Source organism: Carettochelys insculpta, chromosome 12 (assembly GCF_033958435.1).
Source record: "Carettochelys insculpta isolate YL-2023 chromosome 12, ASM3395843v1, whole genome shotgun sequence".
NCBI lineage: Eukaryota > Metazoa > Chordata > Testudines > Carettochelyidae > Carettochelys > Carettochelys insculpta.
Window position 1 is genome coordinate 30541474 of NC_134148.1, and position 25702 is coordinate 30567175.

General features: G+C 44.4%; 1 protein-coding gene across 2 annotated transcripts in view; it reads right to left on the reverse strand.

The window, feature by feature from the left end:
• Positions 1 to 554: 554 nt before the first annotated feature.
• The window catches only part of ABHD2 (abhydrolase domain containing 2, acylglycerol lipase), a 64901-nt gene continuing 39753 nt past the window's right edge, over positions 555 to 25702 (reverse strand). For both annotated transcript variants that reach the window (XM_075006446.1, XM_075006447.1), the window contains exons 6-11: positions 17584 to 17767; positions 13982 to 14074; positions 12098 to 12208; positions 10247 to 10316; positions 8518 to 8602; positions 555 to 7932 (exon numbers count right to left, since the gene is read on the reverse strand). In XM_075006446.1, the coding sequence (XP_074862547.1) occupies positions 7736 to 7932; positions 8518 to 8602; positions 10247 to 10316; positions 12098 to 12208; positions 13982 to 14074; positions 17584 to 17767 (740 nt within the window). In that variant the 3' untranslated portion in view covers positions 555 to 7735. The remainder of the gene's footprint in view (positions 7933 to 8517; positions 8603 to 10246; positions 10317 to 12097; positions 12209 to 13981; positions 14075 to 17583; positions 17768 to 25702) is intronic.

The following is a 25702-nucleotide window of genomic DNA, read 5'->3' on the forward strand; positions in this document are numbered from 1 at the left end:
TTTCGTTGCCCTTTTCTGAACCTTTTCTAATGATAGTATTTTTTTTAGATGAGGTGACCACACCTACAGATGAGGCGACCACGTCTGAGTTCAGAGTTCCGTAAGGAAATTTAGAATTTCCATCAACACCGGATATCTGAGAGGTGTAAGGAGAGGGAGGAAAGTAATACTTTAGGACAAAAACATCAGGCATTTGGGGATCTGATACTTAACTTGAAGACTGTCTGAAATGTCCCAGCTCACAGCAATTCAAATTCATTCTGAGACGACACAGGATTCTGCCCTATTCCAAAGCACTTGGCTCATGCTCTTCATATCTCATTATTTGATGGAGGATTTCCAATGATCCCTTTTTTAGGCTATGAGTATCACCTCAATCGATATGCAACATTCTCCCCTGCCAAAAAAGCCCTTAACTTTGCACCCTTTCATGGGCAAACATTATTACCGCTTGGGGGGGTCTCCCAAAGAAAAGGAAAATGAATTCAGGGAAGATTAACCCATCAAGGAAGGGCAGCTTTTACATATACAGCTACAACACAAACAACTGAACTCAGTGAGTCCTTTATTATTTTTTAAGTAAAGAAATTCAATTGAAGATAACAAAATTACATAGTTTTGCAATGACTTCCTTTAACATCACACAGAAAAAAAGAACAAAAAAAATTAACACGAAGAATAAATCAAGGACACATTTTATAACTTTTTAAAAGATAAACGTCAGCAGATATAGAAAAATTGCATTGCTAGTTGCAAATCTTCTCCTCAGGAGCTCACAGCTCCTGAGAATCTGACTCCAAACCTGGCAGCTGGGGGCAGGTCTCAGAATCCAAATGCAACCTTTCCTGGGCAGCACTTAAAGTTAAAAAAGGATCAGGAATGTGGAAGTGAGGATTCCAGAGAGTCTATTTGAAGCAAAATTTTTCATAATTTCTTTTTTTAAATTTCGGTTGAATAGCAAGAGTTCAAAGACATCCAAAAAAGTTACACTCAACCCACTTCACTAAGGCAGCTGCATTGACAGAAATCAAAGAGTACACAGGTACAGATGTGGCTTCCTGAGGTGTCAGGATACCCCCCTCTGCTTGGGGACACCTGGGAGAGAGGGAAAGAGCTTGTCTTGAAAAAATTGTGCTTTCTTAATGAAGAGAAACACAGGCTGGTAGAGAACCAAAGTCTGGGACTAGGGACAAATCGCTCAACAGCTGTGAAAAATCACCCTCTTTTGGGAGACTGTCATATGGACCATACAGTCAGTTTTAAACTAACTATATGGCCCATCAGCTATATTTCTTAGGACTCCCCCAGCTGGCAGCTGGCACCAGAAGATTAAATACTCTGGTAGAACATGCTTTACTGATCACTCTGATATGGTATCCTGCCTCCTCTGACTGTAGCCCTGTTCTTTGCATGACAAGACAGATGCACTGCAAAATGTTTGCCAGTCACATAAAAGCAACAGGCTATGTAGGCCCCCACCTATACAGCCAATTATGGGACTCAAACATGGATGCTCCCAAGAGGGTTAGAGCTAAACAGGCTGCTAGAAGTTAGCAGTGAGAAAACAAGCTTACACACAGAGGAAGCAGGGCTTGATTCTTTTTGGAGCTATTAGATGGGTTTGGAAAAGGTTGTCTCTTACAGCCCCAGTGCAGAAAATGTTGCCCTTTAATACAGTGATTGTGCCCTCAGATTTAACCAGCAAATAATTTTTTAATGGAATCCATGTGTTTAAATGAGCAACAGTACAGTTCTTGATAACACAACCCTTCCAACCCAACCCAGATGATTAACAGATAATTTGATCTCAGAAGCAGCAGAGTCAGAAGAAAACAAGTCCAGATGGCGACAGTGTGGACACAAGCAGTAAAAGCATGTCTTGCAGAAGAGGGGAACCTGGATCCCAGTAGCACTGCAAGGCACAACTCTGTGGGCTGTTTGGTGCACCCTAACCTCTGTTCTTAACAGCCTTTTAAAAAGCAAGAGCACTCACACCAAAAGCAATCTGCTTTCTGCCTAGAATTTGGACCCTTGCAGTAAACATTGCTGTTCTGAGTCACTATGGCTACTGCACACCACCCAAACACACACAACTGGCAATGAAAGGACACATGGTGTCTGACTCAGGACAAGCAATGGATATATACAGCCCTCTGACTGGTTAGTGTCACATCTGTTCACACATCACCCACTAACCCAAGGCTGGGTCCCTTTCTAGGCTCCTTGTAAAGAAGGTTTACAACCACCAATCAAAACATTTCCAGGAAGCTCCTTGCATTGCTCCCCTGTCACCAGTGTCACAACCTTTGGCAATAAGCACCCCAAATGCCTTCCTGATGTATTGGATAAGGAGACAGACCACCTCCTGCTGTACACTATTTGGCCAGCCAGCTAGTGAACCAAGTAAGCTAGCTCACTAGAATATCAGAGACCTGGATGCCCCCCAAGAGGGCTGGAGGGAAACAGGATCTTTTGGATTTTAGAAAGAAGACATGTTTATGTTTCAGTCAATAGCGGAGAGTCACTCCCTATTCTATAGGCAGGAGAAGTCAGATGTAAATAATCTACTGCTTATTCAGCTATAAGTTTAACCTTGCAGACATCACTATGGCTTGTTTTAAGCTGCCCAAACCCAAGGTCCTTTCCCAGTTCAGCACACACCTGTCATTCAGTGATATTTCACCCACTGCCAGGCTGCTTTTAGCTTTGACTCCAAAGAAGGAAAGTTGGGTGTTTGCTTTCCGCAGGATGACAGAGAGCAACAAGAGTTGCGGATATGCATTACTGACAGCTGTCAATGTGCTGATGTTGAGAAGGAAATGGGAAGAACAAAGGGCAAGGCACTGAGTGACAGAACTAGGGCAGATGAAGAAAGATTGCTTAAGTCAATTGCCGTGGACATAAGTACTGTGTTTTAACTTACTGCTCACAATTCAAAACAAATACTTCTTGATAAACAAGAATCAGTGCCAAGAAGGGCTGAAGAGGAGACCGCCGAGAGTCTCAGGTATCTTCAACAGGTGCCGACATTTGGAAACCCTGTCAAGCTCTTCAAAAGGAGATTGTTGGAGCTCGGCTGTTAAAGATTGCAGAAGGTCTGAAGTAATGAAAACAAATTCCTCGTGCTCTAGTCTCAGAGCATGTTCCAGCAGTCACCTGCAAAGTTCAAGTGTCTGCAGACACCTGGTAGCAGTGGAAAGAATGTTGTACCAGTCTAACTGCTCAGGGAAAACTGACTTCAACTGAGTAGGAAAGCATTTCTGGTGATTTGTTTCTAAATGCCAATAACATCTAGTGAGGGGGTACACACATTTATGGTGTTAAGAGCCAGTTACCAGAGCCCTAGTGATATTTATTTCATTTTACCTCTGTTCCTTAATCCAAAATTATCAATACAGAAAATTCACTTGTGAGCTCCCATCTCACACAGTGGATCTAAGGAGACGAGCTCTGATGTTCCATTTGCATTATTAGGCTATTTCGGGAAGTTTACACTTTAGATGCTTGCTACAGCTAGTGTGGGTTTTTTGAAACATTTTAGGAGGTGCTTATTGTGTGAAAGTCTCTACAGGCCTGGAATCTGCATACATGACTTTCACCTTTAAAAAGATAAGAGCACAAACCTGACTAAGTCATATGCTATTACCATGATGGTCTCAACTTGGTCCCTGGCATGCATATGCCCTCACACTACCACTGCGAGCACAGTGCATGGCAGACCAAAAGTTAGGCCTGATGTACAAGGGCAGACCCTCTTTGAGAAGTATGCACTGACCCCTTCAGCTACAGGGTTTAATAAAAGATGTTCCCTCTTCAGAAGACTTAATACAGTCTATGTAGTGCAGCAGATTTCTAGCTAGAGGGAAGGCAGAAGAAATGATCTACCAGACATGGCTTCCAGACAGACTGGGAAGCTCTTAAAATTTTACACCACTGATTCCTGGCCCACACATTCAAAGCCACACTAAAGGTGAAGAGGTTTTATTAAACCTTTCTAGCTATAAAAATCTTGTTAGGATGAACTTAAGTTTCAAAACTCAAATGAGAACTTTAAAGCCCACAGCAAAGGCCTTAAGTAACCCCTTTCTTTTCTCCCAAAATAGCTACCTACCACACTTGCTAGAATTAATCATATTCCAGATATAAGCACAACTGCTTCAAGTGCTTTAGAGCACACAGACAGCTCACCTGATGATGCAAGAACTCTTGTGGCTACAGTGACAAGACCTAGGTCTTGCTTCATTTCCTACCACCGATGCAGTGACTTCTCCAGATGTCTGGAATCCTAAGTGCTCCTGAAGTCTCAGTATATGGGCATGCAGAGAAGCAGTGAGTAAGTGCTATGGAAATCTCTACAGGCAGCAGGACAGAGGTGGCTTTTCTTGGTGATACCTTTAAGGAGGAACTGCTGCTGATCATGAATAGTTTCCTTAAGTCTTCAAAATCTTTCACAGTAGCAGCCTGTATAACATTGGGAGGGGCTTTACTTTTCTACAGAGACATGGTCTCACTCTTTGAGAATCACTACAGATAAGATAAGCTCACTAAGAAAGAGGGGCCGGCCAAGTACAGCTGTCCACAATGGTGAAAGATAGAAATGATATTTTCCCAGTGAAGTCTGCTTCCTCTGGGTTTCTCCAACAACAGAATCTCTGCTTGCCTGCTCAGTTTGACTGGACAAGCAGGAACTCCCATCAGTTTAGAAATGCTTCCAGCTGCTTTTCTTATTGGAGGAGGAGTTATTTTAATACTCAACAAGAATGGAAGTCACCTGCCTCAGTTAGTTATGCTAGACTGAACCTCTGTCTTTGGAGAGATGAAGACTTCACCATTCTTCCACATGTCCTACAAAAAGAGGAGACCAAAGTGCTATCATCTGACAAACAGCATGGTGCAAAAACCCTGCAATCTCAAAGCCTGATTCACTGAATTCCAGGAAAAAAGAGGTCCTCTTCAGACAGATGCTACAACCCTTAGCTGTATGGCAATGCAATCCCTGAGCTCAGCAGCTAGAGAGCTGCCAAAGACATTGAACACTCAAAACAAGCCTCTCCAAAGCAACAAACCCTTTTATTTCCTTTAGAAAATGGTCCCAAGTTACCGCCCCAGAAGGAAGGCTTCAACACTTACTTTTGGAGAACTGATGCTCAACAAACAAGAGCCATGCAATTAGTTTTCAGAAAAGTCTGAAGAGTTACAAAAACTGAACTTAGTTTAGAATTGCTATGAACCCAGGGCTCAGCTATACTGGAGAGGGGAGTAAGTATTTTATTAGCGAAAACAACTGAATTGTGGTTTTATTTAAAATCAACTATTTAGGAAACCGCAAAACATTTCTTGCTTCAACTGCATCAGCCTCTAACCAAATACCTGGGTTTTGCCTGCTCTTTGACGCCTCAGCAGTCTGCTGGGTGCTAAGGAGAACTTTTGCTCCCTTAGAACCATCCGCAGTGACCATTCCTCCTACTTGCAGCTAAGTGGGGTTTGGAGAAATGAATGCACACAGTGAGCTGCACAGGAAATTTCTTTCTTTGGGAAGGGCAGCCTGGTCTCTTGGATAGCTGACAACCTAAGAACAGCAATTGCAGAGCTGGCAAAAGAGCGTAAGCACTTCTGAAGTTCAAACCTACCATATATAGAGCCAAATTCCTGCACGTTTATATCATGTATGAACAACAGTGGCTTACATTCAACTTCTAAAAAAGTGGCAGATATTCTAAGTTACATCCCATGAATTATTTATACAAACAGCTACTGCAACTAGGACAGAGTCTGAAGGCCGTGTGTGGTTATTCTGGTATTTGTGGATGCATTATTGACAAGAGGATGACCACAAAGATAAACACCAACATGGATGCCCTTGCTAACTGATGCCCTGAAACATCCTTTAAATCAGCCACAAGAGTCATGGCTTTGCTTGGTCATTTCTTTTACTTCTAAAACAAGAGCAGAACCTGAATTCTCTCCCTAACCAAGACAATGCACGTTACCACAGTTTGTTAAAAACAGGCCGAGGCAGTTGGCCTAAGGCAAACTGAAGGAGTTTGTTTCCTGATATGATAATGCACCTTTGCTACAGTACTTATTGCTTTATTAAACAAAAATTTCTCCAATCTACTGAAGTTCAGTGATCATGTGGCCCAGGATGCTTATTCCACTAGTGTTACAGGACTCAAATTCAGCAGGGTCTTTTACCCTTAACCCTTCAACTAAAGTGCCCAGAATGCAAAACCCAGGCTAAAGCAATAAAGTGCTAGTTGTGGGCAGTGACAGGAACATAGATGATGAAGTAAATGGATGATGAAAGGGGTCACAAGGATGGAATACTGAGATGATGATACTGAAGGACTGAAAGTAAAGCAAAGTTTGACCACAAAGTTCTACTGTCTAGACAGACTTTGTTTTTAAATGAAGATTCTTGTCATGAGGGAGTTTTTCTTCTAGGGAGGTTATCTTAAAAGAGCCCTCTGGGCAATAGTATAGTATCAGCCCCTTGAGGAAGGTATGCAAGTGACTTTCAAATTACCACACTTCACCTTATGCATTAACTGAAATGAATATCCTCGGTGGAAAAGGGTATTAAGAGCCAGATTTGAATAACTGGGGAGGCAGTCATGCAAACAAACATTTTAGCTACGAAGGACTAGAGACATCCAGGTTCTTGTTGATGTGCCTGAAAACCAAAACCATTCATTGCTTTGGAAGTTCAGGGCAGAGAAGTAGGAACATTGCACAAAGGAAGAGAAGAAGCAAGAACCGATACTGATATTCCTCCACCTCCCACCAGACACTCCTTAAGTGTGTATTAATTCTCAGAAATACTCTCATACAAAACGGATGTATCCCACCGACTGATAATCAGTGGTTCCAATGCATTAACCAGAACCCTTTTCAAAAAGGCCTGGGTTAAAACACAAAAGTGCAGTAATAAAATAAAATTCTTTACATTTAAAAAGGGCCAGTATCACAAGCAGGCTATTTTGTCTTGGAGTGAGAGTGTTGACATAGTATGAAATCCAATGAATGACCAGCATGAAATTCATCTCTATGCAGAGGGCCAGCAGAAAAGAACTGTGGGAGCAGTAAAACATACTGCCACCTTCAAGACAGCTGAAGCTCTGAAAACTTGCTCAGTGTTTTCTATATCATCTGCATCCTGTTTTGGGCACTGCCGGAAAAGGCAAGAGATTCTTGTAAAATGGTGCCAGGCAGAAGCTCTACTTCTCACTCAAGGGTTTCCCCTCTTTTAGCAAGCCACATACCAGTGGCTTTGAGACAGAAATGCTGGTATCTATGGACTGATACACAGTTCTCCCAGTGTCAGAAGAGATATGACGAGACAGGGGGAATTGAGCTCCCAGCACAATTCATCCACAGCTAAACAAGTTTTGCAACTCCACAAAGAGTCCTGACCAGTGGAAGAATAACATGATGGTCAGCAGTACTGGGACTTCTAGACCATTACATTAGTATGAGAATTCTGCAGCTAGCACTAAGCAACAACCCAAAGTTCTTCAATGCAGCAGTGCACTGCAAACCCATAAGGAGACACAAAGATGCCCAATACCAGTTATTGCCCTCTGTTGTAGCTCCATTTCAGAAGGAAACATCATGGCCAAACCCCAGTCCCAGGATATCACAAAGAGGATGGAAACCTGAAATGGCAGGTGAGGGAATTCAGAGTTCCAGAAGAGGGAAATATAGTGAAGTGAATCGGAGGGAGTCTTTGGGACAGTTACTCCTGGCCAGATGCCGCTTGCTCTGTATCTGAGCACTGAGACTTATTCCTCTCCCACTGGCAGATGGCATTGGTGTACTGTACCACGAGCTTATCCATCCAAGTGAGGGGCTCAGGAAAGAGTACAGCCCCCTCAAAAAAGCCCAGGTGGCCTCCATGCAGTGGTAACACAAACATGACGTTCTCCCGTTTCTCTGCAAGGTTAAAAGAGGAACATAGCATGAGATTTCAGAAGCCAACTGTAGAAGTTAAACAGCAGAGGTCTGCACTGTCCCAAATAATGGTATCCAGTGTGACGTTTTAGGGCAGGGGTGGGCAATAAGCGGCCTACAGACCAGAGGCAGTTTGGTAGGGTTAGTCCCTGGCAAGTCACTGGACACTTTGTTTAACTGCATATCCTCAGATAGGGCCCCTCTCAGCTCTCATTGGCTGGAAGCAGTGCACCAAGGCCAGTAGAGCTGCCGGAAGTGGTGGACCAGCCTGCAGCACTTTCAACAGTTCCCACTGGCCGGCAAGAGTAGTCAACAAGTGGCCAGACCTGTAGATGTGCAAGTAAATCAAGTGTCCGGTGGCCTGTCAGGGTCCAACGTGAACAGTATTTAGTGAGATCCTACCAAAATAAACTTCGGAACCTTCTCAGTGAATGGTGATTTAAAAAACAATAGTACATATCCAACAGATTACGGTTGTCTACAGTTATCAAGCAGACCTTGCATGGTAATTCATAAATGTGATGAAGGAGCAAGCAACCATCTATTTTGGTAATGCATTCAACTCACCTGACAGAGCTCTTGGGATTGATAACAGACTGTCATGTACCAGAGGGTCATCAGCAGCATTAACCAGCATGAGGGGAACATAGATCTGTGCCGGAGGAGGAGGAGGAGGAGATGGAAAGAAATGGAGAAACAGTGAGTTATAGATTCATCGTTTCAACTCAATTCTCTTAACAGCAAAAGGCATCTACTCACAACCCGCCTATGAATCCACAACTGAGTGCCACATCTTGTGATGGCCCTATGCCTGCAGCACCATCAAAAAAGTAACACCACGCAATATATAAACCATGCTTGGTGGACTGTCACTGCTGGACTGCTCTGCAGCATTTGGTATGGTTCAGCTGAACTGCCGAAAAGGCAAGCTGGGTATTACAGGGCAATCACCAGTAATGGCCCACAGACAGAGCAGTTCCAGACACCGACATTACATAGTTTCTTTATAACTGGTACAGGAGATGCATGTGGCATTCCCCACACATCTGGTGTGGTCAGTACTTGAGAACATTTGCATTCAGTTTTTGGAAGGGACAATATAAGTTATCACTGCTGGGTAGAGGGTCAAACATCCATTTGCCTCTGGCTTTCGAAGAGGACATGCAGCACCCAAGGGGAATGCACTGCCACAACCAGAGAAGGGATTGTTACAAACTGGCAGAGATGGAGTAATAATAAAACTTCAGTTGTGCTTGTTACTTTGGGCAAGAGAGGTGAAGAACAATTTTGTTCGGCTCTCTGGAATCACTGATGAGAGATGCTTAAGCAGGCCAAAGTGACATGCAGCCTGAACACGGTCTTTGATAAGGCGCTCGTGTCAGAGGACCAGCTATCAACCACGAAATTTGCCAAACTGAGTGCCTTCCTCTGACACCTCTTCCCTGTAATTATTACCCTGCCTCTGGGTCAGAGGTTGGACTGCAACATGCTGCTTACCAGGCTTCTCAAACAACTCCTCCCAATGTCTGAAGCTGAAGTAACTGAGTAATTGGCAGCTGAGAGGATACAGTCTCTTACACCATATATTTAGTACAACAGGCAGCTAATGGAGAGAGTAACTTTTGGATATTTAAAGCCGTAATGCTTTACTGAGCTTTGGTAACATATTCACTTCTATCTTTTGGTTCAGTGTGTCTGAGGAGGGATAACTACTACATGTCCCAGCTCTGCCTCTGCAGCCTTGGGTCTCTGCAATATCTGATCATCTGACCTGAGAGGCCATGTTTGAGACTCTTTCCAAAGTGTAATGATTTATTTAAAATGTTTCTGAAATTGCACAGACCTGAACAATACTTGTTTGATATACTTAAAAGAACACAGCTGTAGTGCTTAGTGCTCAGAAAACTACGTTGCTACCACTAACACATAATTCTGTAGCGATGGGCTCACAATTTGGATTCATTTCCTATAAGGTAGGAGGCCTGAATTTGTGAGAAAACAGATGACTCTTGTTTTCCAAGCCAGTCTTTAGTCTGAGAGAAATAGCACTGAATGAAGATCAGGGCTAGGACTCTCAAGGAAACCTAAAGGAATTGGGCACTGGAGTCAGTGAATGACAATTGGTGCTTAAGTCCCATTAGGCTCCTTAGAACTCCCGGCTCGGATACACTGTACATCTGCACAAAAAATGAGACATGACAGCTAGGTACCAGTGATGCAGAAACCAAAGAACATTCCTTGCCATTCCCAAGAGCAAAATGAAACCGTAACAACCACCTCCAGTGTGGCAGCTCACCCTGTGTAAGTAATGCAGACAACTCTCCTTTTCATAATATTCTTTCAGAGAACTATATCCATGGAACTTCCTGAAAAAGAAAGCAAATAACTAAGACAAGAACACTTGCTTGCTTGAAGGACAACTGTCATGTTTGATGTAGTCCACTCCACCACCAAAAGCTGTCCAATGTGGCCTCGTTCCAGTGCTTTAATTAAAACCATCTGTTCAGGTCCACCTCAGTGTAAAATCCCAACCTCAGGTGAAGTACAACAGATGAAATACTCTGTTCTTATTTGCCAAAGGGGACATCTATAGAGGTCTTCGCAAGAGTATGACCAGCAGGGGGAGGCAAAACAGAACCTGCCAGCTAAGTGCACAGTTCCCCATAGCACAGGAAGTGCAGCACAGTAACAAGCCAGAGGCATAACAGATGGCAAATTAAACACTATTAAACTCGTGTCTGCTGAGCAGGACATGGATGAGGAAGCCTAGCCACCCTTGGGATCTTCAAAACCACCTTTCTTGGGTATCAGCACTCTTGACAGAAAGAGGACTGGAGAAATAATTAAGGTTGGTTGCATTAACAGCCCCCATTTGATAGGCATACAGAAAACGCCTTACTGGGATCTCATCTTCAGCTACCTATGAAGCCGGAAAATCAGAACCAGCTAAGTGGGGCCTGGCCAGTGAGCAGTGGATGCTATAATCAGTTGGAGCACTGAGTCCTGGAGGTGCAGGGCCCAAAGCAGTCGCCTTGCTCACCTTGACTTAAGGCCAGGCCTGCTGAAAACGCAATTGCGGAAGCACCCAGCTTATGAGATGAAATTCACTGCAGTTATAAGCCTGTTGAAAGTAACTACTCATTTTCCTAGCTAGGTTTTCCCCTGATGGAGTCCAATCCACTCCTGCTCTCTCCTTCCCCAAGCTGCAGGCTTGCAACTGGGGAAACCAGTTCCTTCTCTGCTACATTCCAGAAAGAGTACAGGGTAGCAAGATCTCAGAGATCTCACGTACTGCAGGGCACACAGGGCGGGAACCCCCTTCCCTGAAAAGCAACTTACAAATCCAGACTCTCTTCAGGAGCAACTGGTGGAAACCCTTCCAGTCCCTCAGCAGCTCTGGGGGCTTCACCTTCTGTTGGCTTTGGGTGGTTATTTTGTGGCGATATGGGTTTTTGGGGAGTGGGAGAGGAGTACCAGTGCCTGCTCTTGTGGAGGCTCAGGAGAAAGAGAATACAAGGCCATTGGGAATGGACTGAATTGGTGAAGAATATGTAAAAAGCGAGAGTTAAACTCGAGAGGCAAGATTTAATAAAGAAATGGCTGGTGTTTAATATTGAACAATAAAAGCCAAGAGCTGAAGGAACCTCTAATAATACAGTAAGAATCAAAATAAGCAAACTGTAAGGTTTTTCTAAAACTAAAATAGGCAGGTGTTAAAGGTAAGGTATGTGTGCGTTTTAAGTACACAATCAAAGGTCAAGCAAGAGATACAACATAATTTGGTAGGAACCAGCATGGGCCTATAACCACGTCAACCACTTCGTGTCCCAGGGGCAGACACAAATGGCTTCATCCTTCTGGACTCTTTCAGGCAGAGACTGTCTTCTCAGGAGTTTGTACAATATCCAGAAAAATGGGACCTCGATCTTGACTCTAGCTTTGGATGTTTGATTCTTGCAAAAGAAAGCAGTAGAAAGCGTGTCAAAAGCTTGATCAGAAGTTGGCAAGGATCTGAAGGGAGGTAGTCAATATTGTGACATAGTTGCTGACAACAAATTTCAAGAGCTTTCTCCACACCTAGCAACAAATAATACGGCAACAAAGAGAATTTGAAAAGATGGGCTGCAGAGGACATTTTCTGTCATACCTCATGATAGTGTCATCGATCTGCATGAGGGACGTTGCTGTGTAGAGTCTGCTCAGGTCTGAGTCTGCCAGGGTTTGGGGCTGCTTAACACTATCTCCAAACAGGACTTGCCTGAAACACACAGAAGCAGCAAATACAGTGACCACACAAAGGAAACAAGGCCCTGTCCTGCTCAGAGAAGCTTGTGTCTGCCACTGCTGATACAGAGAAATGAGGGCTATATCCCCCATCCGTGGGGATTTACTTAAGAATGCACACGGCTTGTTAGTTTTGGCCAGCTGGATGGGGTTAAGCTGAGAACTTAACAGCCCACTCTGGGACAAAGATGCTTTTCTGTGGCACTGAAAGCTGTGTTTGAGACATGCATATAGAGGACTTTTCAAAGCACATCCAGGGACCGGGGTGTTTGGAGCAAAGGTTTTTTCAGTTCAAGGCAGCGTTTTCTGGCTTCTTACCAAAGATGTGGGTGGCTCCGGTAACAGTGCTAGAGATCATGGGCATAGCATCTACTCCCTCTCTGGTACTATTGCCTCAGCAGCATGGAGACATTGTTAGTTCATGCAAGAAAGTGATTTGGGACATTACCTTAACAAAAAACTATTCACTATGAATATTGTCCTAGTCAGATATTACACCCGTGTTGCTTCACAAGAGCAAATCACTACCCAGGAAACATGCAGACTCCAGAACAAAAGACTGCAAAACTGCAAAACAGGCTGAAGGCCTGCAGGATTTCTATTCCCTTTTAAGAGGCAGCTGTAGGGTGGAGATGGCGTTTCGTTTGGGGACCTGCCCTAGAGCATAAGAGATCCATTATGGAAGGAAAATATTTTGATAACTCAACAAAACTGCCTTTAAGTCTGCAACAGGTGTCTTTTGGTTACGATACTATGTGCCCATTTAATGGGGAGATTACAGTCCTTCATATATTTTGAGTTTCGTCAAGTTGTCAAAATATTTGGCTGTCTGGAGTGAATTATGTGGCTCCCCATATGCTGTACACACAGAGTACAGTTTTCTTCCCTCCAGAAAGATTTTCCATGCTGCACAAGAATTGAGAGTTTCACTCCCAAGATTTTAACTCTGACATTTGGAATCAGCATGTATAAGTTAGCTATTTTTCATTTTTTCTCCGTCCCAAGTCTCTCTTGGCATCTTACATAAACAAAAGAGATATGTATATATATGAAGCTAACCTGTCCCAACCAGTATTCAAAGCACATCTGGCTGCATAAGTGGGCAAGGGGGAGGAATGAATATGAATTTGAGTGGTCAACCAATAGCAGTTAATCAGTAGCGGCATGGGAGTAAGGCAAGTTGCAGGAATGAGCAATATGTGGGAGCATTCTCTCTGGCTGTGCATTTTTAGGTTCTGAGCCATTAAGGCACGCTGGCAACTCAGACTACTGCGTTTGATAGCGCAACACCCCAATGCCATGAATCTTCAACTCATACCAAGAAAAATTCTGCCACTCTGCTTACACATGTGGCACAGCACAACAAAGCATAAGAAGGTCTCTGACTAGAAGGGAAACACTGCTGATGTTTAGCTGCCAAATGTATAGTAGGGAAGGAAGACTGCTGGCAAACAAAAACAACTCTGCATCTTGCATTACTCAGTCAGTGAGCTTCCTTGGAAGCCAAAATAAGCAGTCAGGCAAGACATTAAGGGCCAATGAGAGGTTGGGGAAGTTTTTGTTCGCCAAAATCCTCCCATTCTAGGAAGCTGAAATGTATTCAGATTTCTAGGTATGGGTTCTCTCTCATTTAAATTTTACCCCTTGGTTGATCCCATAGGGAATTGCATAACAATTACACACTGCTTTTGCAACTGAAGCTGGCTGGCCCATGTAATTATTCAGAGCAGATGCCCTACTACTCTACCTGTGAGAGAGGATGATTTTCTTCATGTTGTCTGCCATGAGGAAGTTATAGAATCTGCGACATTGATCCCACTGCATGAAAGTTTCCTGTGCCCTAAACACAATCACAAGTCAACAAATCAAAGCAGGTAGCAACAGTTTATGTCTAGTGGGAATACAGCAATAAACCACAGTCTCCTGGGCACTGACAAGGCGGTATGTAAAAAGGCTGCAGGCTTGTTCACCAATGAATTAGTCAGCAATAGGACAGGCTTAATCCCTGAAGGAAGAGTATATCAGAAGAAAAGTCTACACAGTCTTGTTAGGCAACAGCTAGTCACCCACTCACTGAAGTGTCCTGCATCTCAGGGTAGTTTCAGACATTGATGGGAAGAGGTTCAAAGAAACACTTACCTTAAGTCATATTTGCCTTTCTATCTACCTTGTAACTGTCACCACACAAAGAGTACAAAGAGAAGAGATTTAATGTTTTACTATTTGATTAAGTTCTTTTGTGCATTTCACAGCACTTTATGCGTTGTCAAGTTTAGCTGTTTCCTTTAAGGTTGATTTGGCTTGTTTGTGCAGCCCTTCTATGCTGCAACAGGGTTGGGAAGTGTTTAAAATAGGAAGTCAACTTCCAAAACCCACACAAAAATCGGTTGGAGGACATAGAGATAAATGGAATGGCTAGATGCTGAACCGGAGTCCCAGGTAACCGTACTGAGTGGTCAAAACTCCATTTCACAGCTTACTAACTTAACATATTGTCAGTCACACAGAATTATTAACATCAGACTAATTTGGTGAGCTCTTCCAGAACCAAATATTTCCCTTTGCTATGCAAAGGTCACAAGCAGGTTATTTCTGTAATTGTAAACCTTGTCACAGTGTAATGAAGAAAAATACACTCCCTCTTATTTACTGAGCAACTTAAGAAAGGTGAAAGCAAGGTCCCATAGTGACTACTTCTGTAGTTTAAACATTAACACCAGGGGAAGTAATCGAACAGAGGGGTTTATCAGAACTCCCAAGGTTCCAACCAAAAGCTAGCAGGAAGCAAGAGTTAATGAATAAGCTACATTTGTTCAGGGCATGATACACACACCAGTTCTAGACTGGAATTTAGCCTCAAAACTTCCTTATCTCCATGTCTCGCCAAGATATATCTGCCATATACTTGTGGGGGAAAAAAAAAAGACCACATTTCATTGGAAAGCTATGTGCACGCAACTGAATCTTTAACATCATTAAAATCCAGGTTAGTGCTTAGACCTATCACACTTTTCCATAGTTGCGGCTTTGGACAGCAGGCCTAATACTATAAAAAGAGCCTGAGCAGAGTGCAAAATGAAACAATTTCCTGTATTTAATGGACTGTGCAGATTTCATAAGCACGGGATCTTGTATCACAGTCTATAGCTCACACTGAATGCCACACTGCAAATGGTCAACAAGCAAGACCACAATGTCAAGAGCAAAGTCAACAGTGAAACCAAGCCTGCATGGATACGAGAGATTTCATGATACAGAAACATGTCCTCTTTTAGCTTTGGGTACTGATTTCTCCCAGGTAAGTTACATTATGTTTGTGTCTACACTTCCGCAAAACTTCGAAATGGCCATGCTAATGGCCAAATCTAAGAATACTAATGAGGTGCTGCAATGAATATTCAGTACCTCATTAGCATGCTGCTGGCCATGGCACTTCGAAAGTGCCATGCTTTGCTTGCCTGCAGCTTGTCCACACGGGGGTCCTTTTCGAAAGGACCCTGCAAACATCGAAATCCCCTTATTCTTATCAGCTGAAAAGAAAAGGACCCCCATTTAGACAAGCCGCAGGTAAGCAAATGCGGCATTTTCCTAGTGTCACGGCTGACAGCATGCTAATGAGGTGCTGAATATTCATTTCAGCATCTCATTAGTATTCTTCAATTTGGCCATTAGCATGGCTATTTTAAAGTTTTTCATAAGTGTAGACGTAGCCTATGAGAATAAAGCCTTCATCTCCTTCACTCTCTTCAGCCTCAGCTCACTGTCAGTAAGCTGGATAGCCTGCACTGCAGCACTCGACATCTGAATTACTTTCCAATGGATCCCAAATCTCCTCTACCCTGTCTTGATCTAAGTCTCTATGTACTATCAAACGCCATCTGCTTTAAAATTTATCTTAGAGACAATACAACCAAGAAAAAAGATCTCCAACCCTGACCAGCCACTCCAAACCATGCATAGTCAGGTCCGATGAACGCACTATGCAAGAGGCCAATGTAAATCATTAGATCAGGACTGGGGGACAATAATGTTTAGCAGTTAAGCCTGGAGAAGTTTTGCACCCTCTGATCTCCACACACTGTATGCTACTGACTGAAAAGGTCTACATGGACACATAATACAAACATTCCCTTCTAAGGGAGTTTTACTAATAGCCCTCCTTCAACCAACTGTAGGGCTATTAAATACTTGAAGACAGCAATAGAGGTTAGGTAGGGAGACTTATCTGCAAAGCTCTCCTGTCAATGCATGGCAGATGTTCTGTAAATGGTGATTTGCTATTCAAACTTGGCCAGCAGATGGAGTCATGAGCTCAACAAGCAGCTAGTTTCCTACCCTGCAAAAGGACTCAAGGAAACACAGACAAATCAGAGTGTGGCATCATGCTAACAGGTACTGTCCTAGGCTGCCAATCTGCCAGAGCATCAGGGGATAGACATTACTACAGCCAGCATACAGGGAACCATTATTCTGAGCAGGAGTTTTGGCCCTACGCTTTCTTAGCTCTCAAGCCCGCTGTGTTTATTCCAGCTTTGGGCAATGTTTTAATACTGTTAAAAAGCTTCTGCAGCCTAAGGTTAGAAACAAAAGCTTAACTGCATCTGCATTCTTTCCTAGACTTGGTTGAATATCGAGGTGGCTTATTCCCTAATTAAAACGGGCATCATACAGTCAGAACATCTAAGCATGCTCTATGGTGTTTAGAGTTTGGCCACCAAATCATTTAATTTCAGGTATTTGTAGTGACCCTAAAGCTTCCAATTTAGCTGGCCAGGCTGAAGTTCTCTGTAGTGTAGGGAACAGTCTGTTGCCTGAGTGGCGGCTCTGGCTCTCAGAACTGAGTCTTTTCCAAAGCTCCCCTCCTAATTATGAGGCAAAACTGAATGGGCATGGAGATGCCATTCTAGCCCATAACTCTGTTACCGTTCACCATCACCCACTCTGCCTAAACTTTAGTTTGTAGTGCATTACTGTTAACATCAGGGGGAGCTCTTAAAGCGTCCCTTTGTAATACCACATTTTGTTCTGCAGATTAATGCCAGAAAAGACCATTATGAATCCCAAGAAACTTGCTGCTCGTATTGATCGGGCTAGTCAGAAATGTTCCTGCTTGTGAACCTGGAGTTTCCTTAACATACAACCATACAGCCCAACCCATCTGATCACACCAGGGAGACTGGGAGAAAGGGAGGTAAAGCCTCTCTTTGCAGAAAGAAAAAGGCAGCATTTATAGTAGTCCAGTGTTTCAGGCACCCTTAGAAGTGCGGATAAGGCATTCTGACAGGGCAGGAAGCAGCATGTATCCCTACTGCCAGCACTATATTTCCACAGGAACCTATCAGGACTCACCTTAATGCACTGTACCCTTGGCAAACACTGATACAGCACAGCACTCCCTCCTGGTTGGCCTGGGTCTCGCCTAGGTACTTGCACACAATGTTTCCACCCAGGCTGAAGCCCACCACAGCCAACTGTGTCTGAGGGTAGGTCTTCTTGATGTAGTTAACCATGGCTCCAAATTCCCAGGTGCAACCTATGAGAAAGGTCAAGTTCAAAGTAATGTTTTAAATGGAGTACTAGACCCCCTCCCAGCTTTCTAGCAGCTATAGAAATTATATTGAAAGTCTGTGTGCCTTCCAACACTGGCTTCAGAGGAGCAGCTCTCCAGAGGGCAAAGGAACCACAGTCACTTCAAGCTCAGTTACGTTGCTGGTCAGAGACTTAACTTCTAAAAAAATAATATGCGTGAGTGTGCCACACAGCAGCTGGGTATATCATGCTTGTAACATACATGCTATGGAACATACAATACTTCAGTGTGTCTTGTATTCATGCACAAAGTACAGGGCATGGAGGCCAACATGTCACTGTAGGAATTTTCCCCACAGACAGAGAGAGCCCTAGATGGCACCCATAAGGCAGGGTTACAGACTAACCCCACTCAAACGAAACTTGAAGCACAAAAGACCCCAAGGTCAGTTTCAGCTAGTACTGTCTTTGGAACAGAGCATACGGCTATACCCAGCATTTCAGAAATAGCAGGACTGAATTCAGCTTGTATTTGATTAAATCAAAATGAAGGAAAGGGAATGGGATCAATTCCTTTTTTTTTTTCCCACTGAAGATAGAGACATCACTTAGAAAACAGAAGTTACAACTGGGTCACAAAAACCTAGTCCCATGGTTATGTGACCCAGTTGTAAGTTACGGGCCTATGACCAATCATTCTGAAGTTGTACCTAACTGAGCACACAGACCACATATGGGTAACTACGAAACCTGAATGAGCCGCATGAGTTACCCTGCTTCATCTCAGTAGGCCACAGCAGACCACAGTTCCACCTATGGCCCCACTTGCCCCTTGTTTCTCTCTACCCCATGCACTTCGGCACTGGAGCCCTACACTTACCAGTTCCTCCCCCTCCCTCCCAGCACTTTTGGAGCAGGCAAACAGTCTGATTCATGCTCCATCTACACTCTTCCCCTTCTCTCCCAGATCTGGAATGCCACAAACAGCTGATTTGCAGCATTCCAACTCTGGGAGGGACAGGGAAGACCAGGGATGAAGCATGAATCAGGCAATTCATATTACTCCTCACATGCTGGGTGGGGGTGGGGAGAAAGTTCAGGGCTCTGGTGCCCCAGTGCATGAGAGGTGTTGGGGGGGGGGGGGAGAGCAGCCAGAGGAGTCTGTGGGGTGTGCAGTTGCCCACCACTCAGATAGCCTGACTTGTTTGTTCCATTGCGCAGTAAGATGGAACACACAAAATGTTGCTTTGATAAAAGGTTTCCTACACCTACCCCCTCCCTCTCCCCCAATATTAGATTTCGAACTTAAGTGTTCACTACAGAGATTTTGCTCTCACCTGATGTCTGAGCAGAGAAATAAGTGTAGTTGTTTAGAAGGTGGAGCTCTTTCTGGCTCAAGCCTTAAAATTTAGAACATAAACCCAAACACTGGCTACAGAAGGTTCTCAGGCGCTAAGTTCAGAAGAGGTCATCACAATCATCTATGCTGATCTGCCCATTGCGAGGCACAGAACCTCACCACCTCACTCCTGTAATAAGCCGCGCACATCTGGTTGAGTTACTGAAGTTTTCAAATCTTGATTTAGAGGTCACATTAAAGAGATCAAGAAGTCCTGTGGCATCTTACCGATTAACAGATATTTTGGAGCATAAACTTGTGTGGGTCTTTGCCTATGAAAGTTTATGCTCCAAAATATCTGTTAGTCTATTACAGGGATTCCCAGCCTGCAGGTCGAGATCCAAACATGGGCCACCATTAGATTTTCTAAAGGTCACCAGCTGGGCAGCTCCGAGTTGCATGTGGCTCTTTAAGGATCCATTCGCAATTCCTGCCACTTTCACTCCTCTAGCTCCCAGCCCTGGCCCTACCGTGTGAAATGGAACTCAATTTAATTGGTTTAATGGCCAGCAGGAGGGATCCAGCTGTTAAACAAATTAAACTGAGACCCATTTCAGTGCAGCAGGGCAGGGAACTGCCTGTGCTGCAGGTGGGGAAAGGGAGGAGGAAGGCTGGAGGGAGCCACATGGAGAAGGCAGCAGTGGCCTGGAGGAGGCAAAGCAGCAGCAGCATCAGTGTGAGGAGCTCAGATGAGGTAGGTGGGGTGGGGGGGCGGTTTCAGGCTGAGAGAGGTTTAAGTCTGGAGGGTAGGGGAGGTGCATTTTTCCCAGGGGAGAACCCCCCCCCCGTCCCCTCCCCCACACACACCATTTTGAATTGCCTTGAGTCACAAAATCTTCCTGAATTGTCAAAATGGGTCCCTGTCTCGAAAAGGCTGGGAATTGCTGGTCTCTAAGATGCTGCAGGACTTCTTGTTGTTTTTTGCAGATACAAGCTAACAGGACCACCCCTCTGACATTAAAGAGATCCACCATTTACAGTAGAACCTCAGAGTTACAAACATCTCAGGAAGGCACGTTGTTCCATTACAAATATTGCAGTGTTATGAACAAAATGTTGTTCTTTCAAAAGTTTACAGCTGAACGCTGACTTAATACAGTTTTGAAACTTTGCTACATAGAAGAAAAATGTTACTTTCCCTGTTAGTACTTTACATCTAACAGTATTTTTTGAGGTGGGGGTGGATCAGTGCTTCTGCCTGATTGCATACCACCAGTATTTTTTTTGGGGTGGGGGCAGGTCGGGACAGGGGGCTCTGCTGCTGCCGATTGCATACCGCTAGTTCCAAATCAGGTGAGTGGTTGACTGGTGAGTTGGTAACTCTAGTGTTTGTAATTCTGAGGTTCTAATATATAGTAGTTCAAATCAGCAACTGAGCCATGCTGGACACTGCAGAGAAAAACAACAAAAATCAGAACAAACCAACTGCAGAGTCTCTGTCAATCTGACCCTGAAGGCAAATTCCCTCACAACCCAAACATGGTGACCAGTTTAGAGCCTGTGCACATGCGCAAGATGCAACAGGTGCACACCTGAGACAGAATTCTTTGTAGTAACTCAGGCATCCTCCCCCTCTAGTGTCTATTTGCCCCAATCTCTAAATGGCCTCCTCAAGGATTGAACTCAACCCTGGGTTTAGCAGGCCAATGCTCAAGCCACTGAGCTATTGCCCCCCTCCGCCTTTTAAAATAATAATTGGAGATACACATCTCCTAGAACTGGGAGGGACCTTGGGAGGTCATCTAGTCCAGTCCCTTGCCCTCTTGGCAGGACCAAGCACCATCCCTGATATCTATCCTATCTCTCGCTGTTGGAGAGATCCACTAATAGCACTTGAAGACAGACCCTGTGTCTTATTTTATCCTTGAGATCCCGGAATATTGCTTGCCTGCTTCCCAGCTGAAAGGAAGAGCTCCCAGCTTTCAGGAACAGAACCTGCTACTGATGAGCAAAGGAGGGCTGCTAGAGCACTGCCATCAGCACATGCATTTCCCTTTGGATTCAGACAAGGGAGGGCATGAGAGAGTAGCAGCGATGCTCAAGTTCACATATGCTGCACTCCAGGAAGAATGACCTATTTGCTGCAGTCTGGACTGACTGACATCATCTTCAGCAGCTGGTGGAATCTTTAGGACCAGATTAAAGAGTCTTTCAAATGCCACGTTTCGATCATGAGCTATCTGCCCTCCCTTTCTTACCCATCCCCCCAGGTCAAGCCCAAATTCAAACTTCATTTAATTATTTCCAAAAGGGAGGGAGAGGCCAACTTCAACAAAGCTCAGACAACACGTTTCCTAGGTTCTGCGTACACAGCCTGAAGCTGAGACACAGTCCTTTATTTAAGGGGACGGTTCCTCTCACGAACAGGGCACAAGATTGGGAGTAAGTAAACCTGTGTTTTTATTTTGGACTCTGCTACTCATCTGTTATGATCCCAACAATTGACCAATATATGCTGGGTAACAAATGTATAAAACTTATTATCTGCATCATATATTATTGTGCATTAAGCACAAATAATATAGCCTAAACAAACCTATGCCTTCCTATAATCCTGTTCATTTATGCTAAGTACTCCATAACACCTTGCATTAGACAAAGTCATCTTTTGGTGAAGTAGATAGCTTTCCTATCAGTTGATCATAAGACAGGAGTATTTATCATTGCAACAGGTGGGGAGTTATTCTCTCAGGCCAGTACACTCATCCCTCACTATACAGCACAAGTGGTTCCTAACTTTTTGCTCATAGGTTAAAACTTGTAAGAGGGAAACTAAATTCCTATTAAAATACTTGTAAAGGACCCTGATTGGTTCCAAGTGCTTGGAGGGGCAGCAGGTGGCGCTACTTTTGAAAAGTGAACCTGGGGTTGGGAGGGGGGTTAAAGGCTGGGGACAGTTTGGGGCCATGAGCAGGAGGGAGAGTGGTTAAAACCTGTAGGTAGCTCAGGTGGAGGTGGTGGCCACTTGTTCCTCCTGGCTGCACCAGAGGTACCTGTGGGGTGCGTGGGGGGCAGCAGGGGGTTTGGAACTGAAAATGATGGTGGGTGTTGGGAGAGGGCTGGGGGAGGTCGTGCAGGGAGCTGTGGATTGGGGGAATGTTGGCACTGGGGGTGGGGTGGGACTGCGGATTTTCCCGTGCCCCGGCCAGGGACCCTGCAGCTGGCTCGGCTCCAGCTGTGGGTCTCCCTGTGGTGCAGCCAAGGACCCCGCAACCACCTGGGCTCCAGCTGCAGGGCTGCAGGTCTTCCCATGCCCCGGCCACGGACACCGCGGCTGGAGCGGAGCCAGCCATGTGGCCACTCCCCACACCGCACCACGGACCCTGCGGATCCAGTAGAGCCAGCCATGGGGCTGCCGGACTCTCCTGCCCCCGCAGGAACCCTGCTGCTGGAGTGGAGCCAGCCGCAGGGCCGCCAGTCTCTCTGCTCCACCCCCTGCTGGGGACCCCGTGGGGCTGCCGAACTTGCCCCCCCTCACCCTCCGCCAGCAACCCCGCAGCTGGAGCACAGCCAGCCACAGGGCTGCCGGTCTCTCCACCCCCCACTGGTAATCCAGCAGCTGGAGCGCAGCCAGCTGGGGGGTTGCAGGACTCACTGTCCCCTCCCCCGGCAGGGACTGCACGGGGCTGCTGGACTCACCCCCCTCTCCCCGCTGGGAACCCCATGGCTGGAGCCAAGCCATCTGCGGGGCTGCCGGTCTTCTCTCCCTCCCCCCACAGCTAGGGACCCAGAGAATGGAGTGGAGCTAGTCGCCAGGCTGATGATCTCACAGCCCCCGCCAGCAGCTAGCTCATATTAGCGGGGGAAATTCGCTCATCTAGTGAACACTGGTAGGGATGTGTCTCTCTCGTTTTAGCCAGTACTCATAAGTCAAGTACTCGTTAAACGAGGGATGAGTGTACTGTAATATTCCAAAGGAAGAAGACAGAATGGGGGTTGTTTGTAACTCAAACATTTGCAACCAACAAAACTTTACGGTTGCTCTTGCAAAAATTTACAACTGAACACTGACTTAATACAGCTTTGAAAATGTACTATAAAGAAGAAAAATGACACTTTCCCTTTTCTTTAAGTAGCTTATGTTTAAACACAGTACTGAATGTGCTTTTTTATTTTCAAGTTTTGGTTTATGCTGTTGTCTGATGGTGTACTTCTAATTCCAAATGAGGCATGTGGTTGACTGGTCAGTTTGTTATGCATGAATTAAAAATACGGTATTTCAATAGAATTTCAATTGTAAGTATGTAAATATTAATAATACATTCATAATAGTATCATCATTATGCAACTCACACCAAAACAATCAATGTTGATTTAGACTGTTTTGGTGTGAACTGTTCAGAGAAATCATATGATGCTGCACCCGATACAAGGATCCAACTCTCCACAGTTGTTCCTCATATTAAGTAGATGTGTGATCCATTAGTTCCAAAACACTCTTTCCATTAAAAAAAAGACAAATGTTATTTATTTTCCAGTAGTTTGCTGTAACAATAACAAACTTGTAAACACAAAATTTAAAAATGTTGTCCAGACCCATTTTGTTTTGCATTTCTTTTTTCACAAAAATGTTTTCTAAGCTCTAAGGATATTAGTTGCTCATTCAGCTGATTTTCTTTTTTTTGTTCGTTGTAAAAAACAACTATTTATTAACATTAAGCAAGCTGCTTGATCTCTCCTTCAGTTGTCATATTTATGAAATACAGCCTTTCCCTTTGCAAACATTTTGAAGGTGTGGCTGAAGAGTGCTAAGTATTGTGAGTACCCTGTGTGTGTGTGATACAGGTGGTCTCATAACAAGTACTCATGGAATGCAGAATCTTTTACAATTTGCCTGCCTGATACTGTTCCAAGTCACTTTTGGGTACCTACAGTGCTGTAACTGTATTTGTCCCAGAGTATGAAAGAGAAAAGGTTGGGCAGTAATATCTTTCATTGGACCAGAACTGCAAGTGGTGAGACAAACAAGCTTTAGTGCTTACACAGAGCTCTTCTTCAGGTCTCTTGTGGGTACATTCAGATGGGTGTGCTGGGATACTTACAATGTGTTGCGCTCTCTGCTCTGGGCAGAATCAACAGATTATTAGATCTGTCGCTAGCATGGTGTTGGAAAAATCCAGGTCTAGGGTACTCTGCTTTGAGACTGGAATCCTTGGAGAGAACCTAGAATAGTGTATTTAGATCAACTTGTGTTGCTCTATGGATATTCCCATCACCTGCTATTTGGGCAGAAACTGAGCTGATGGAGACCAACTAGGAGAAGAAGAATTCCTCTCCCCATTTTCTGTCTCAGTCTCCTTCACCCTTTATCCTCTGTTTTCCCTCAGTGACAGATACTCTTTAGGCCAGGCCTAGATGTCCCATTTTGAATGGATTCAGTCTGGAAGCAGAGCCACAGCCTGTGTTAGAACTTTTGGCACTTGGCAGTTTCAGGGAAGGGACCTAGTTGCATGAATCTCTGTTTAACAGCCTCATTATAGGCTAGTACTTATGATGAGTTTCCAATCCCTGCCCTTCTGGAAGCAAAACTGAGCTACAGAAGAGAAGCACCATTAACAGGAAGAACCGCAGCACAGGACTTACTGCTGGGCCCCCTCTTAAATCACTGCCTAGAGGGTGCAACAGGCAATCTGAGAGCTACAATGTGGGCATGCAAAGGCCCAGGATCCTCACTACAAATAAGAAACAGAAGCTGGCAAGACCTAACAGTTCTGCCTCACTTAAAATGTGTTAGAAACAGATCATCATGCCCTGCTTGGGATTTAAGAGAGGGAGGGCGTGGGCCTCCAGGGGGGTTTTCTGGCATTCAAATTGTATGAGTTTCTGATAGAACTCTGATCCTCCTCCATCTCACCCCCCAAAAAATCCTTTCATAATTTTTAATTTGCTCTGTTTTTTATTATGTCCGTAATATTCACAAATCTCAACAGCTCTTCCCTGTGACTCTTAGAAGTTAAGGGACAGCTTCCTATTTCTTCATAGAAAAAAGGCCCCTGGTGAAGCCACAATACAACACAGGACACTGCATCTGTAGGCCAAGCAATCATAAACAAACCCAAACAAGAGGAACTGAACTCCAGCACTGACTCAAACCTCAAAATAAGCGAGGCCCATTTGACCCAATGTAAATTCAGTAGCCGGTGTGCTTAACTGAAGAATTCTTCACTGCACTGGGGGCCACAGCCCCACCGCTCTAGTGCAAGCGCTGAACTGCAATACAAGTCCAAAGAATTGTTTTTTAAAAAAAGTCCATTAATCCATTTATGCCAACCCTACGGTCTCATCTACAAGCATGGTTAATGCACTCTCCAGGGACATGAGTTCAAAAGCACACTTAACATGGTGAACACTCGTTATACCACATGGACCAGGGGTCACAACCTGTGGCTCTTTAAAGACTTCTTTGTGGCTCCCAACACCATAACTGAGAGGTAAAAAAAAAAACCACTTGTTTATTTTTGATAAATGGTGATTGTCTAAAAGATGTTAAGATGTTGATTTTGCAGGTCCCTGTCAGACATGCAAAAAAAAAAAAATCGA